We start from the raw sequence: 16,766 nt of genomic DNA on the forward strand, positions 1-16,766 counted from the left end.
TTGTACTTGCCCAGTCATTGACGCGCTTCCGAAAGAGCAAAGCTCAACCCCCGCAAACACAACTAGGTGAGTACAATTAGGTGAGTACACACACACACACACACACACACACACACACACACACACACACACACACACACACACACACACACACACACACAACCGTCAATTAACAGGTGTACAGGTTCCTGAGCCTCTATCATATCTACACTTGAAACTGTGTATGGAATCAGCCTCCACCACATCACTTCCTAATGCATTCCATTTGTCAACCATTTGTGTGTAATTATTAGGTAATTACACACAAATGGTTGACAAATGGAATGCATTAGGAAGTGATGTGGTGGAGGCTGACTCCATACACAGTTTCAAGTGTAGATATGATAGAGGAATCTGATAATCCTTCCATAAAGGGGTGTTGGTGGCACATTGGAGTTTATGAGAAGAAGGCACATTGGGTTTATGAGAGTACATAGCATTGATGTTTTTACAGTTTTTGCAAAGCTACTAACACGCATAGCGTTTCGGGCAGGTCCTTAATCTAACAGATAATTATAAGTAGCAAAGGTAGAAAACTATGAAGATGGAATTATTTACTTTTTGGTTTTACTTTTGAATAAGGCATAGGTTGGATAGCTTTTTAATTCGTCAAGGAGTGAGTTTCATAGACTTAGTCCCTTTATTTATTTACACAGATTTAGTTTGACTCTGGGGATATCAAAGAGATATTTATTTCGGGTGTGATGATTATGGGTTCTATTACATCTGTCAAGGAAGAGTTTCAGATCAGGATTTGCATTTAGGAACAAGATTTTGTACATGTAAATGACACAAGAGAATGTGTAGAGTGAGTTTATGTTTAGCATATTTAGAGATTTATCCCTGTGTCAAATGCAAATTTGACACAGCTCAGTAAGCCTGTAATGGACTTACACTAATGGACTGAAGGTTGCAAGGCGGTACCAAGCAGCTGAAGCTCACCCGCTGCCAGTTCAACTAGGTGAGCACAAGAGGTGAGCGCGTGGTGTGGTTGCTAGGCGACGGTGGTGGTGTCCCGGGCCGCCAGGTGGCAGCACCAGCAGTGTAAACACCTCCCAACACCAGCACGAGGTGCACTACGCAACGCTCGTCTCACACAGCTATAAATATGAAGATTGAAGAAGTAAAAAGTACGACCAAGACACAACGAATCAACGCCCATTCTCATGTGAAGGGCTTAGGGTTGAAGGAAGATGGCACAGCTGAGTCTTCTGCCGCGGGCCTTGTTGGGCAGGCCCAGGCAAGAGAGGTGAGATCACTTTATAGCTGTATTTATTCATCTGATCCTTCTGAAGATGTATTATTAAATACGAAAGTACTTAAGGAAATTCCTGTTTCAATCCTTCCTTTGTGGTCTGACAATGTCATATATTCACATACAAGTTGATACAATGGCAACATAAGAACATGACTGACTTAAACTGATTCTGATTAAACTTAAACTCTGATTATAAACAACAGAGGTCCCAAGACAGAGCCTTGAGGTACTCCACTTACAACATTTTCCCACTCTGACTTAACCCCATTTATACTAACTCTGTTTCCTTTGGTATAGCCATGCCCTAATCCAACTTTACTAACTCTGTTTCCTTTGGTATAGCCATGCCCTAATCCAACTTTATTATAGCACCCCCCAATACCATGAGCCTCTATCTTTTTAATCAGTCTTTCATGTGGCACTGTATCTAAAGCTTTACTAAAGTCAAGGTACACAACATCGCAAACCTTACCACTATCAACTGCCTCAACTATGCTGGAATAAAAAGATAGCAAATTTGTTAAACATGAACGACCATTTGTAAAACCATGTTGCAACTCGTTTATTAATTTATGTTTTTCAAGATGAAAATGATTTTTTGCAATTATCGATTCAAGTAACTTTCCCACAATAGACACTAGGCTAATTGGCCGATAGTTTGATGCAGGTGATCTATCTCCTTTCTTAAAAATTGGTACCACATTAGCAACCTTCCACGACTCTGGCACTCTGCCTGACTAATGATTTAATAAATATGGTAAGTGGGACAAATTACAGTCCCGCTCCTGTGCCAGGTAAGTCCACAATGGGCTCACCACAGCCCATGCTACTTGAAACTTTTTGTTCCAAGTAGTGAATCTTAAGCAACAGATACAATGGGTTATTGGGGTACATATGCTGTTGAGTGAATAGTACAGTCTTGCTAAGCCACTCGCACACAGCATTTCCGGAAAGGCCCTTTAGCTAATACATTTTTTTCATTTATTTTATGTGTACGAGAGCTCTTACATTCTTATAAAGCCACTAGCACGCATAACATTTCAGGCAGGTCCATAATCTTAATTTTCCTTGGAATACGACCCACCAAATTGTGTAACAACCAGGTACCCATGTTCACTGCTGGGTGAACAGACGTACAGTTAAGGATTGCCGCCTAGTCAATCCTCCCCGGCCAGGATATGAACTTAAACCAAATCGCTCGCGAAGCATGGGGTGAGTGTCTTACCACTGCACCACAGGAACTGCAATGATAGGGGGGAAGGGTATAGGCAGTGATAGGGGTAAATAAGCACAGTGATAGAGGGAACTGCAATGATAGGGAGTATGGTCGATAGGGGGGTAGCACTAGTCACATGGAGGGTTGCTTGTTTGTTTTCTTTCTAGGGGAGTTATTTTTATTTTTGGGATGTAGATATCACAAGTTAACCAGATTTTGATTTCCCTACCTTTCAGGGTCCTTTCCTGGTCAATGACAATTGTGACGTGCTTTAAATATAAAGTGCTCATAGGCCATTGCTCCCTACGCTTCTCTGAGGGGACCAGGTTCTGGCTCGTGGTTCCCGTTAGGCATAAGAACTCCTGTCACTGATGACCCCAAACTAATATAGCACATATCAGTTTGGATAGCTTCAGGGAGCCTCCAAGGCTACCTGAAGATGGCGTACCCAGAAAATGGCATTTCATTACATTCAACATTTTTTTTTTGGGGGGGGGGAGGGAAATCAGTACTACAGTATATATTATTTTCCCATTTTGCCAAACCTTAATATAAGTTTATAATTTCAGGCAGCAGGTTACCTTGTTGACTTGATTCGCACGAAAAGAATGTCTGGTCGGGCAGCCCTGTTTGCTGGCCCTCCGGGAACAGGCAAAACTGCTATTGCTCTTGCACTTGCACAGGAACTAGGCAATAAGGTATGTAGAGAAAAGGTATAGATGCTTTTTGTTGAAGAGATTTGTTGCCAGCCCTGCATTTGCTTGTTTATTTGTAATATATTGTAGTGTTTGCTTCACGATGCATGTTTATATCTCGCTTCTTGTGTGTGACTGATTGAGCTGCAGAGGCCTGGAGTGAACATTTCTAGGTGTTTGCTGGTGTTGCCAGGGTTTCCTTGGTGAGTTTCTGTTTGAACACCCATTTGAGTCTCCAACTATAGAATTTCACCACATGCCATCATGATCAATTGCCTCACTTAGGTTTGATCTGAAACTCTGGACAATCTCCAACCTGACATGAAAGTATAAGTCATCTTATGTTGCTTTCTGTAGTAAAAATTTAGTGAACCTCCAAGTCTTCAGTATTTGTCAGAAATTCTACAATAATTTTTTTGTTTACAGGTACCATTCTGTCCAATGGTTGGGTCAGAAGTGTACAGCTCGGAAGTCAAGAAGACAGAAGTGTTGATGGAGAACTTTCGCCGTGCCATTGGTCTCCGAATTAAGGAGGTTAAAGAAGTTTATGAAGGAGAAGTTACAGAACTCACACCTGTTGAGACAGAAAATCCAATGGGAGGTAAGATATTGTTTAATTATGATACATTAAATATATATATTTCTCAGATCTTTAATCACTAGGTCTCTTCCTTAGGAAATGTACAGCTCTCCTGAGGACATGTGCTAATAAATCCAGCAAGGCCATTGCCACTATCCATTTCTAATGCAGTTAGGATTTTCTCGAGCTACCCTTGCTGGGCTGCAAGAAAAAATGCCATTACAGAATTCTCAATTTGGCTTGGAATGACTTCTAGTAGACTTGGATTTAAAGATATTACCAAGAATTGCTGTACTGAAACTGTTAGTTTGCTAGCCCAACCTACCACAAGATGTCATCACCAATGTTGTCAGCAGAGGAAGTCTGGTAACCACCTTGCATTCATTCCAGGCTCCTCCTTGTTTACATCTACTGATCAGCATTGTATCTGTTTAGAGTCAAGTGCTTAGTGTTTATCCTGAGACTTTCTCTTGCAGTCAGTCTGGGCAGTTTTGTGGATGCATATGTCTATATGAATTCTATATGCATATGTTCAGACATATGCATTCATACTACCTCATGTGTGTCCCTCTGGCATTTGCAAACCTGGTATATATGTAGGTTGTCTTTATGTTACTTTGATGTATTACTAGGGTTTTCTCCTATTTAGTCAATCTTGACTATCGAAGATTCTTGGTGTGTTGCAGGCCAAGGTAATCAATGTTGCTAACACATGTTGAGGTTTGTTTGGTCACCATATCACCAATGTGTGTGTGTGGGGGTCTTTGATACAGTACCCCATAGGAGACTGCATAAACTGGAGATGTAGGCAGGAGTAAAAGGGAAGGTACTCCAGTGGATAAGGCAGTACCTAAGCAACAGCAGATAGTCACTGTCAAAGGGTTGTCTCAGAGTGATGAGACATCACTAGTGGAGTCCCACAGGATTCAGTCCTTGGACTTGTACTGTTTCTGATATATGTAAATGATCTCCAAGAGGGAATAGACTTGTTCCCCCCTCAGTGTTTACTGATGATGCAAAAATTATGAGGAGGATTAAGACAGAGAAAGATAGCAAGAGTCTACAAGATGATCCAGACAAACTGTAGGAATAGTCCAACAAATGGCTACTGAAGTCCAACCCAAGTAAATATAAGGCAATGAAACTAGGTGCAGGTAACAGGAAGCCAGACACAGGATACTGAATGGGAGACAAAGTCCTCCATGAAACAGACAGAATGATCTAGAAGTTGATATCACACCGAACCTATTTCCTGAAGCCCACATCAAAAGAATATCAGCAGTGTATGTGAGGCTGGCTAACATCAGAATTGCCTTTAGAAACTTGTGTAAGGAATCATTTAGAACCTTGTATACCACATATGTAAGACCAATCCTGGAGTATGCAGCTCTAGCATGGAGTCCATACCTTGTCAAGCATAAGAGGAAGCTGGATAAGGTTAAAAAGTATGCCACTAGACTAGTTCCAGAACCAAGAGGGATGAGTTACAAGTAAAGGTTGTGGGAATTGCATCTCATGTCGCTGGATGGCAGAAGAGTTCAGGGGGAGAGAGAGAGAGACAAAAATAACACACAAAATTTTCAGGGAAATTGACAGGGTAGATAAAAACTGGTTATTTAACATGGGTGATATACACACAAGGGGACACAGGTGGAAATATCCTGTGTATTCAAACCAATTTTGAATACACAGCATGTTAAAATTGATGAATGCATCTGGGGGAGGATGGCTGCTGCTTTAACCACCCTAGCCCAAGGACGGGTTGATGTACTGTATTGTCTCGTCTACTTTCTGGTTGCTTTCCTGGTGAGGGTGATCATAACAATCCCCAGAGATTAATTTTGGCAAGGGGGCAGGTGCTGGCTCTGGTCCCTGAAATGCCAACAGGACGCCTATGACTGATGTGGTGGAATAATGGGCAAGCAATTTCAGCAATATAGCTTCAGGAAGCCACCATGGTGCATGCCTAGAAAAGCCAGCTAACTTGAATGGGTTTGGGCCTTATATGATTCAGATTACTGAACGTAGACCGTACTTCCTGAACTCGTTACATTTCTTGAATTATGCTTGATTCATATTCACTGTAATCAATCATTATCTTACTGAATGCATTATTTCTGAACTCTTTATGCTCTTGGAACTTATTACAGTTTATGGGTTTTGTAGTTCAGTGGTCTACGTTCTCATCTTGCAAGCAGAGATTATGGGTTCGATCCTCGAGCACGATAGAAATAGTTTGGCATGTTTCCTTTCACCTAACAGTAAATAGTTATCCAGGAGATAGCAACTGGTGTGGGTCGGTGGTTCAACCTATGGGGGATCTCCAATACAAACCTAAGTACAGGCTTTATGTCCCCAAGAACCAGAATATCTTTATAAACAACTTATTATAATTCTATTACTTAGCTCTGTTTTCAGAGACATGAAGTAATTTTCAGCATTTATTTCTTATTTATTATTCAGCCTGTTCCTCATGAGACGTAAGAAAAACTGCAATTTTTCACCTACTCGTAATTAAATAGAATACTGTACTGTAGTTGATTTCAGATTCTTCACATATTAATTTCATTTCAGGTTATGGCAAAACTGTGAGTCATGTAATAATTGGCTTGAGAACAGCCAAGGGAACAAAGCAATTGAAGCTAGATCCAAGTATATATGAAACACTTCAAAAAGAGCGTGTAGAAGTTGGGGATGTTATATATGTAGAAGCTAATTCTGGGGCTGTAAAGAGGCAAGGACGTTCCGATACGTACGCAACAGAGTTTGACCTTGAGGTAAGGATTTGTGATCTGGAATTTGTTTACCCTTTAATGGTTTATTTTGAAGTTTCAGACTTTATTAAATCACCTTCTATTTTTTAGAAGGTCTACAAGATGGGATTACTATTGCACTTTACTTGCGTTCCAAGAGGCATTTCCTGTGTGTGCAAGAATTATTTTTGTATTATTACTGTATTGTCTTCCTGTATTGAAGAAATTCTGAGGACTGGATCAAATCTTGATGATTGGCAAAGCAGACACCAGGTTGGTCACTCCTATATGGGGGAAGGGGGATGTGCCATGTGCATTTAATTTATTGTTTTTAATCATATTTGTAATGTTTTCCAATTTTTTAGTGCAATTATATAATGAACTGTCAATATTGGAATTTATATTGCAAAATGTGTGCAGCATCAGTACTCACAGATATATTAGTATCAATAATATGCACTTCATATTAGTGACACTAATATGAAGTACTATTATTAGGACAATAAAATGTACTATTTTTACTGTTATCTCACTGTATACACGTGTTATATACAAGTACCTGTACATGTTTTTTGCACCTTGCAAACCATTAACCACTGCAGTGTGCACCTGTTTAAAATGACAACTTTGTGGTGTGCAAAAAAAACCATTCTTTTAAATACAGTATTGTTTAAATACGTCCCCTGATAATGCACAGGGGGGGGGGGGGGATTGTATGTAGCTTACTTTAGTTGTGATGGAGAGAGGAAATATTGCAATGATGTCACTGATTCATGATTTGGTTAGGTCTACATCAGCAGGTAATGAAAATTCCCTGAGATACTTATAGCCGAGTCTAAGCCGAGCAATAGTAAGAGTCTGTCGATTTTATTGGATGATCCACAGATATGTGGCTCTTCTTGCATGATAGTACAGTATAATGATAGATAGAATTACAAATGTAGATTCCAATTTGCCTCAGATCTACAAAGTTTTGTTGAATTTCTTGGTGTATTATTACTCTCATTATTTTGCAAGAACTCTGGTTAGGAAGAAAAAGATTGGAATAGATGTGGCCAGTGGGATGTGTGGAGGAGTGGTAGTGTCTATTGATGTGAGATGTTGGTACACCATAAATGTGAAAAGTCGGGAATCATGACGTTAGAAATAGAGGAGCTGAGCAGCATGTCTGGTGTTGGGAAAACAAAAATACTGTATAAGAAATAAAAATATGGAAAGATGTGGTGTGTACAAGTTAGTAAATCACACAATTGAGGACAGTGTTTAGAGACCATTGTTCAGAGAGGGTATGACCATTTCTCCATAGTCACTGCCTAAGGGTTAAAAACTTAACCAAACAGAACCATAATGGAAATACATTTATTACTGTTAATGACTAACTTTAATTATCTAAATAATTAAAAAAAATAATTTATTTTATGATATATTGTGTGTTGTGACAAAGTATGTAAGTATAAAACTGTTATCAAGATGGTTGGAGTAAGGAATTGCTGTTAATGTATGCATGTTGAAGATTAGGAATATGAAACTTTGGTGCAGGTTTTCTAGCAACACAAAGTGTCCTGGTAGACAATACATAATGTCCATAGCTTTTAAAGTGTTCAACTAAACCAATGAAGTGAGCTGTCACGAGCATTTTATCTTTGGTGTTTAGGCAGAAGAGTATGTGCCCCTACCTAAAGGTGATGTGCACAAGAAGAAGGAGGTGATTCAGGATGTGACCCTTCACGACCTGGATATGGCCAATGCACAGCCTCAGGGAGGTCAAGACATACTCTCCATGATGTCACAACTTATGAAGCCAAGGAAAACAGAAATTACAGGTATTTATGGATTTCCTTTATTTTGTACAGAATAAATGAAAACCCAGCATTGAATATATTGAAACTCCTCTTTCTGGTACGGCTGTATAGCCCCGGTGGCTTCCTGAAGCTACGAAACTCCCCCAGAAAGACACTTTGTTCTAAAGAGATCTTTTGCTATGACTGCTTAAAAATATTGACCAAAGCTGACAGAATTTTTAGATATCACGTAAGATGTGAATACTTGACGGATGATTGTGTGTAGAAAACAAATTTTTTTTTTTTTATATTGAGTTGTTTGCCATTATAAGTGCTATTGCAATTAATGGTTAGCTATATAAAATGTAATCCTATTTCTCTTTAAATGTTGTATTACATTTCTTATGAGACTTTAATTTTGTGTCAGCTTTTCTGTTTTTGAGTGAACAAAAGGTTTGAAAGGTGCCACACCGAAAAGGTTAATTAAAGTAATTAAAGTAGGCATTAGACTTGTGGGATATTTTACCTATTCATTTTCAGTTCAAAATTTAGTAATCTGTTCAGATTCGATAGCCAGTCTATAGAACTAAATTTGAAGATAGTTTAGGATGTTTAGGCTCCATTTAGCATTATGGGAAATTCTATCATTTATTGCTATAATTGAAGCCATGTTTGTGGTTAGAGAATTATTGTACTGAACTTGATTAAAGTGCATTCTTTGTACATTTTTCTGAGTTGATTATTCTGCAGTACATGAAAGTACTAGCAGTCAGGTACGCTTGTTTAGTTTCCATGGCTAGTCCTGAGTGTGTTATAGCACTGGAAATCTGTAAAACTTGAGCTAGAGAATAGACCTCAGATCCTCAGTTCATTTGACTACATAAATTCTCTCACCATTGTTCTTAAGTACTTTATACAACTGTAGGGTTGCAATTTCTCCTCTATTCCATTGATACCTATATGTCAGACTTGCCTCAGTGCAATTGTAAGCCTTGTCGGCACACTTTACGGTGTACCTAGAAAAGTGGCAGACTGATCATGCATACAAAAAGCTTCTCACAAGCAAAAGTATTTTTTTTTAATTATGAAATTTTTGTCCACTCAGAAAAGCTACGATTGGAGATCAATAAGGTTGTGGATAAATATATTGACCAAGGTATAGCTGAGCTGGTACCTGGTGTGCTATTCATTGATGAAGTACACATGCTGGACATAGAATGCTTCACATTCCTTCACCGTGCACTGGAGTCAAGAATTGCACCTATTGTCGTATTTGCTACAAATAGAGGACGTTGTGTAATAAAGTAAGTGATGTCCTACTGATATTTCACATGTGAAAGATATTTTGTCAGCATTTTCTATTTTATCTATTACAGGCTTTTGATTATATAAATGTTTAATAAGGATTCTTAGTACATGTATAAATGGGTACAAAGTAGATACACTACCCCTGAGCAGTATGAACTGTCCCGGTGCTTCTTTGCATTTGGGTTAAGTTCAGTCGTCTCATTTGCTGACTTTCCTTCCATTTCAGTCTTCCCATTGAGCATCCTGCAATTAAGCCTTCATCCTCTGTACCACCACCTTCATTCTCTCATGTGCTTTATTCTTTTTCCTATACACTTTGTTGTACAATGCAATTGAACACATTAATTTGAGGTGCCATCAGGAACCGATGACTGATATTTTAAGTTCTCTTCATCATCTTCATTTTGGGTAAACACCAGGTCTAGGGCATTTACCTTCTTTGTCAGCTCCTAGATATGCTGCTGCAGGAAGTGTTTGTCTGTATTATTCATGAACCTTGCCCTCTTTTTTTTTTTTATCTCCATTGTGAGAATCCTTTTTTGGCCAGTCTATTTATCTGTTGTTAAAATCCCCAATTATTAGGATCTTTGCTCTGGCTCTGCATGCCACTGTGGCCAATTTTCTTTTATCTTCAGATATGTTTTGCTGTATTTATCAGATAACCCCCTTGACCTTCCTGTAGTTAATGGAGGGTTGAAAATAGCACCTACAACTATCTTATTGGTCTTCACTCTTGTCATATCTAGTGTGAAGATCTGGTGGTTGGGTACCTCCTCAAAGCTCTAGTTTTGTTGTATCAGTAAAACCACTTTTTCCCACGTGTTTATTCTTTCTCTTCTAACTACCTGGTATCCTTTTCGGAATATTGCATCATCTTTTTAATGCGTCAATTTTGTTCCGTAACAGCGATAATATAAAGCTGCAGTTCTTCTACCTCTTTATTTATTCCTGCAAACTCCTAGAATCTTGTTCAGAACATTGTACTCAGCACCTTGAGAAAGGATGTAGGTTTCATCCAAAAACTAGGTTTTTAATACACTTGTACATATATTTTTATCTTTCCTTCACCTTCATTCAAGCACTACAGCATTGTAGTAAGTTTCTCCACTGGATACAGTATTGAGAATAACTATATGCATATTCAGTTCTCTATATAATTGTTTTGTGTGTACTAATTATGTTAATTTTTGCTTTACAGGGGCACAGGTGATGTTGTATCAGCACATGGAATTCCACGAGATCTGTTAGATCGCTTAATTATTGTGCGTATGAAGCCATATGGTCCAGAAGAAGTTGCCCAGATTATTCGAATCAGAGCACAAACTGAAGGCATAAAAATTGATAATGATGCACTGCAAGAACTAAGTTCAATTGCTGAAAGGGCATCACTGAGGTTAGTATTTATTTAATTGTTTTTGAACAGCTACAGAGGAAGTCTAGAGGTATAATGCTTACAGCTTCTCATTATTTAGTTATACCTCAGTCTTTTCATATATCTGTATGCCTATTATATTTTACAAGACATGGAATGATGGTTGTGATTTTAAATTACAATATAAACAGTATATTGCACACAATGGTATTTTTAGTTAAAAGTTTTAACTAAAAACGCTTTCCCCCCAATAGTTCCTTTCCTCCAAATCTCGGGTACATTCTGTATTTGTTTAATTCTTTTCTGTTAACTTCCCTCCCTCTTCCACCATTTCTATTTGTGTGTGTATTATTGATGTGGATTAGGAAATCCATAGGAGCGACGAAGGTTCGAATCTATGCAGGGGGTAGTCCCACGCGCACACCCCTGACAATTCCTACCCACTGCATGGGTCCAAACCCTCATCCCGACTCCTACGGATTTCCTCATTGATGCAGTCACTTTACTATGAATTCTCTGTGTATTGATGTGGATTATTATTGATTGAAAACTGAAATAAGTTTATAAAGAATAAAAATTTCTCATATCGTCAAACAGTAATAAATATATAAAATACTGAGTAATATGAGCTATAATAGATCTAGTGTAACCAATGGTTAAAGTAGCTTATCTTAGTTTGTCTTGTTGGTGCAAGATTATATGAGTCACTTTAAGACTGGTAAAGACTAAAGACTAATAAATATTTTGCAATATGTGTATTATTTTGTTAATAATTGTTTTTATGGGGTAATAATAATAATAATAATTGATATTACAGATATGCTGTGAGACTGTTGACACCATCAAATGTCATGGCTCAGCAAAATGAAAATGAGTCTGTGACTGCAGAAGATGTTAAAGAAGCAGCTGATTTATTCATGGATGCTAAAACATCAGCACAGATGTTGGCAGAAAATGCTGATAAATTTATGAAGTAAGAAAAGTTATCCGAGGAGGCTTGTGCTTCTTTAAGCATTAAAGGTAACAATGATGGTTCGAAGCATTTCATCAATGAATGTGATGCTTTTAATAATTTCCTAAACTTTATATTTGTACCATTAGACATGCATGTGGCTATTGATTTTATTGGTCCGGGGATCAACATTCCCATAACCAGGCCTCCTAGTTGGTGGAACCAGGCTGTTGGATGCAGCCTGACATATGAATCACAACCTGGTTGATTAAGTATCCTTTGGAGGCATTTATCAAGATCTCTCTTGAATACCGTGAGAGGTGGCAAGTTATGCCCCTTATGTGTAGAGGGAGTGTGTTGAAAAATCTTGGGCCCTTGACATTGATAAAGTTCTCTCTCGGCATACACACTGCACCTCTGCTTTTGAACGGGGCTGTTCTGCACATCCTGTTATGCCATCTGGTTTCATGTGGAATTATTTCCATGTACAGATTTGGAACCAGTTCCTCTGATATTATTAAAGTGTAGATTATTATGTATAAGTGTCACCTACAATGTAAAGAATACAGATTTAAACATTTTAAGCAGTCCCAATAACTTAGATGTTTTGAGTGGATATGAGCAGGAAAGTGCTTTTGCACATTCTCTAGGTCAGCAATTTCTCGAGCTTTGAATGGGGCTGTTAGTGTGCAGTTTCCCTGACCGCTAACATGCCACTCAGTGATGGAAATTTCTTTTAGTCATACTCCAATAAGCAACTTGAAAAAGAAAATAACTATAAATTTAGTGTCAAAAAGTTTGCAAATGAATTCTCTAGAGAATAGATGCAAAAGGAACAAAAAAGATACTCTTATGAGTATGCACATCAGTGATGAAAATACGATAATGTGATTAGTAATCCGTTGACGAATTTTAACATCAAAATTTTCTGTTGGAGTACAGAATTGATTCTTTAAAACATCTAAATTATTGGGACTGATTAAAAGTTCTAAATCTGACTTCTAGAACGCAGGCGAGAGATACATGATCTACACGTGGAAAATATTAGAGGGACTGGTTCCGAATCTGCACATGGAAATAGCATCCCATGTAACCAGTAGGCATGGCAGGATGTGCAAAATGGCCCCCATTGAAATGCAGAGATGATAGGTATGCCGAGAGAAAATTAAACATCAGAGGCCCAAGACTTTTTCAATGCTCCCACTACACATAAGGGGGCATAACTGGCAGGCCTCTCAAGGTGTTCAAGAGAACTTTATATACAACCTCCAAAGGATACTTGATCAATCAGGCTGTGAGCAGCATTGTCCAACAGCCTGGTTGACCAGATGACAAACCAAGAGGACTGCAGGGCTGTTGATACCACGAACCTCCACGAGGTAGGTACAGATGATGCATTTTAGAATCAGAACATCAAAGTGATAAATTAAGGTGTGGGTATAGGAAATGTTGTAGTCAGCACTGGCGGTTTAATTGGAGTATTATTTTCTATCCATCAGGTGGTCGCAGTATTGGATCATGACTATGCTCTCGAAAGTATGAGTGAAAGAAGGATTTTTCTCTTGGGAGTGAATTTGGAGGTTTCTTCTTCAATACCGAGCAGAATTGGGCGAGGAGGAAAGAGATGGATTGACTGTCTGCAGTATAGCACTGATATGAGTACCTGGGTATCTATGGTAGTAATATCTCAAAGGCACAAGGAAACAAAGTTATAATATAATTAAGTTATATTATATTTGAGTTTTAATACAAATTTAATATAATAACAAGGTAGCAATTATAAATAACAAGTACTCTCAATGAAAAAATAGTTTCCCCAATTGACTATTAATAATGAATCAGGATTCTAAATCAACTTCATTAATTTCAGTGTAAACTGAATGCAATATTTTATAATACATGTTATTCTTCAATGAATGAATTACTGTTATTTCTAATTAACAGCTTTGAAGTTAAAATTATAATTATATAATTTTAAATCCTAGAAACATTCATATTCTGTATTCATATTTTTGTATACAAGTATACCAAAATTAACTATCAAGAAACTTTTTGCATTATGGACAGCTATCTCCAATCAATCTTCATGGCTACTAGGTCAGAAACCATTGATAGCCATTATTAGATGAAGTTGAGTATAGTTTTTGTTGTGCAGATATATTGTTTTTAATTAGAACTTCATTTGGTACAAAATTTTATGAATTATTTTTTTGGATAAACCAAATTGTAATCAAGACTAGATGTATCTTTACCATCAGATTATTCAAGCTAGGATGAAAATAAATTGTTACAATAGACAATACATACGGTAAAGATCAATATTCAAATTACTTTTCCAACTACCCAGAGGCTACAAGATACATATTAAGATAGATACAATTCATCTACCCATCTTATATTTGTGTATACATTATGTACAAATCACAGATTCATACCCAAAGCGGGTTTCAAGAATTGTTCTACTCCCCGGGCTAGGCTCGACCTCGGTGATTACGCATTACTTTCTGTGGCTTTATCTGTAGGCTTATCTCTACTACTAGATGCACTATTAGTAGACTGCGTATCACTGTCTGTTGTTGATGAAGCCCAATCACCTCTGAAGAAAACCCGAGCACTGCTTACGCTCAAGTATAGCAACTCAAATTCTTGCTGATACTGCTGCAATCGAGACAATGTGAGAGCCAGCGTCTGCTGTAATTTGTCATCCACACCATTCCCAGATTGGCGCTGTTGTTCAACCTGAAATATTTTATGCCAAATTATATTTTGAGTTCTAAATAAAATTTCTCAAACTTCTGGAAAGATTCATTGCTTGTCCAATAAATAAATCTGTGTGACTTTGCCATCAGATGTCCAAGCACAGAGCCAGTGTACTTTAAATTAGGGGATTGACGTGCAGAGAAGGGGAGTGGGAGGCTACATTAGTTCTTGTGTAGGGGGATGTTGACATTTCACAATTGCTGAATACTCTTTGGTTTGAGTGCTGATCAATAGAAAAATCCCATTACAGTATTCACTTAATTTGAGCATTTTGTTTATCAGCACTTTGACCATGATCCATTAATTTGCAGGACTTACTTTTTCTCGTTCTTTGATGAACTGTCTTCGTACCCCCGACCACCAGTGTAAGGAATCAAAGGCCGAGTTCTGATTTAGTACCTTCAGCATGTATGCAAGTCCTGTTAGAAAGTCAATAAAAATTTAAACATACATAATTTAATGTTTTCAATGCACTTATATGAAGATATACAGTATATAATAAATAACATAGCTGACAAACCAAAATGCTTGCATCGAGTACAGTAATAAACTATAAATTTGATGGTACTAACAATAATGTGATGTCACATTCATTGAGGTCCACAATAATGGTAAGCCAGACATATTTACTTAAAATTTTATTTATGTCCAATTTTCTTTATTGTTCTAGTTGAAAATCTACAATTACTGTACAATACATACTCTTCCAGTCTTTGTGCTGCACATATCTTAAAATTAGGCAGATGAAGACAACTTAAATGATTTTTGTACTAATGCAATTTTCTTTTTAATGGCTGTTAAACCATGTGCTGTCACGTACAACATGTACTTTATACAGAACAGCCTGAAAGCCAAAGACCTTCAACCAGCGAAGCCTCATGAACTGGCAGCCAAAAACAGTGTTTGCCAAGCATTTGTATGCTAATTTCAGGGTTAGTGTATGTGCAGAATTAATGTTTTGTAGTGATCAAGACTAATGTTAATTACACAAAGTTGAAACTTACTACAAATAAAGAAAATAGAATTACTGCATACAAGGATGCTTCCTTAACAATATACAGTAACTGTTAATTATGAGGAAATTTGGGTAACTTGGACTTGGGTCCACCCTTTAAGATCTGAATTAGTGAAGAGAGCATGAAGATACTGCAAGGATGCCTTTAAAAAACTGACAAAAATTAAACATGATAGAAACCATGAAGTACAGTACTGTAAATCCCTCTACTGAGACTGTCAAATGCAATTTAACACACAAATGTTATTTATAATATATTCCTTACCCATTGCAAATCCATCATCAGTGAAGGCAGCCCCAGTCTTATTCTTCTTGCTCATGTTATCTTTGGCAACCAAGGAATGTTCAATAAAATTTATTGTCATAGGAGGAATGATGAGGTAGAAATTTTTAAGGTGGCTGTTTTTGTTGTCACGAAGAGCTGGAGCAAATACATCCACCAGAAGCTGTTGAAATACAAAGCTTTTTTTGTTATAAAACAAATTACAAAGGAATCAACTTATTGCAGCAGTAAATAGGTACCTGGGAATTAAGACAGCTGCCATGGGTTGCTTCCTGTGGGTGTGCAACAAAAAGGAGGCCTGGTTGAGGACCGGACCACAGGGATGCTAAACCCCGAAATTATCTCAAGATGCTGTTATAAGAACCTTGATTTGAAAAATCAAAACCAGAGTAAAACTACTGAAATGTACCCACCTTTACTAAAAACTTACAATTTTGGCCAAATGAAGTCACTAAATTTGTTATCAATATATATAATACTGTACTTTTCCAAACAATTTTAATATAAAATTGTTTACAAAAAAGTTATACCATTTGTATTAACAATTATTGTAACACATGTTGCACAAAATTAGTTTACAATGCAACAGAAGTCCTGGTATGGCAGAAGAGGTAGTGTATAGCAAAGCACTTCATTCAAGCTGGAACCTAATGTATAATTCATATAGTTCACACATGACAGACTAAGTGGGACAAGAGGATGCATTCGTATCCTGTACAGGCTGCCAAGGGGGGTAGAAATAGCCTAAGCTACT

At 37.6% G+C, this 16,766-nt stretch overlaps 2 protein-coding genes across 2 annotated transcripts in view; one reads left to right on the forward strand and one right to left on the reverse strand.

The window, feature by feature from the left end:
• Window positions 1-1,060: 1,060 nt before the first annotated feature.
• pont (RuvB-like helicase pontin) lies at window positions 1,061-14,750 on the forward strand. The gene is made up of 9 exons (XM_045741241.2): window positions 1,061-1,288; window positions 3,083-3,211; window positions 3,635-3,809; window positions 6,363-6,565; window positions 8,196-8,364; window positions 9,428-9,626; window positions 10,829-11,023; window positions 11,820-12,022; window positions 13,454-14,750. The coding sequence occupies exons 1-8, from the start codon at window positions 1,148-1,150 to the stop codon at window positions 11,977-11,979; spliced, it is 1,371 nt and encodes a 456-aa protein (XP_045597197.1). The 5' UTR covers window positions 1,061-1,147; the 3' UTR covers window positions 11,980-12,022; window positions 13,454-14,750.
• The window catches only part of SWIP (strumpellin and WASH-interacting protein), a 28,121-nt gene continuing 25,018 nt past the window's right edge, over window positions 13,664-16,766 (reverse strand). The window contains exons 20-22 of the mRNA XM_045741239.2: window positions 15,995-16,175; window positions 15,033-15,133; window positions 13,664-14,693 (exon numbers count right to left, since the gene is read on the reverse strand). Coding sequence (XP_045597195.1) covers window positions 14,445-14,693; window positions 15,033-15,133; window positions 15,995-16,175 — 531 coding nt within the window. The 3' untranslated portion in view covers window positions 13,664-14,444. The remainder of the gene's footprint in view (window positions 14,694-15,032; window positions 15,134-15,994; window positions 16,176-16,766) is intronic.

The sequence above is a fragment of the Procambarus clarkii genome, chromosome 19 (genome assembly GCF_040958095.1).
Source record: "Procambarus clarkii isolate CNS0578487 chromosome 19, FALCON_Pclarkii_2.0, whole genome shotgun sequence".
Classification (NCBI taxonomy): Eukaryota; Metazoa; Arthropoda; class Malacostraca; order Decapoda; family Cambaridae; genus Procambarus; species Procambarus clarkii.

Excerpts from the sequence above, each read along its gene's own strand:
- pont (XM_045741241.2), top strand. The coding sequence starts at position 1,148 with ATGAAGATTGAAGAAGTAAAAAGTACGACCAAGACACAACGAATCAAC. Across the intron at positions 3,810-6,362 it reads GACAGAAAATCCAATGGGAG|GTTATGGCAAAACTGTGAGT; the intron begins GTAAGATATTGT and ends ATTTCATTTCAG. Across the intron at positions 6,566-8,195 it reads CAACAGAGTTTGACCTTGAG|GCAGAAGAGTATGTGCCCCT; the intron begins GTAAGGATTTGT and ends TTTGGTGTTTAG.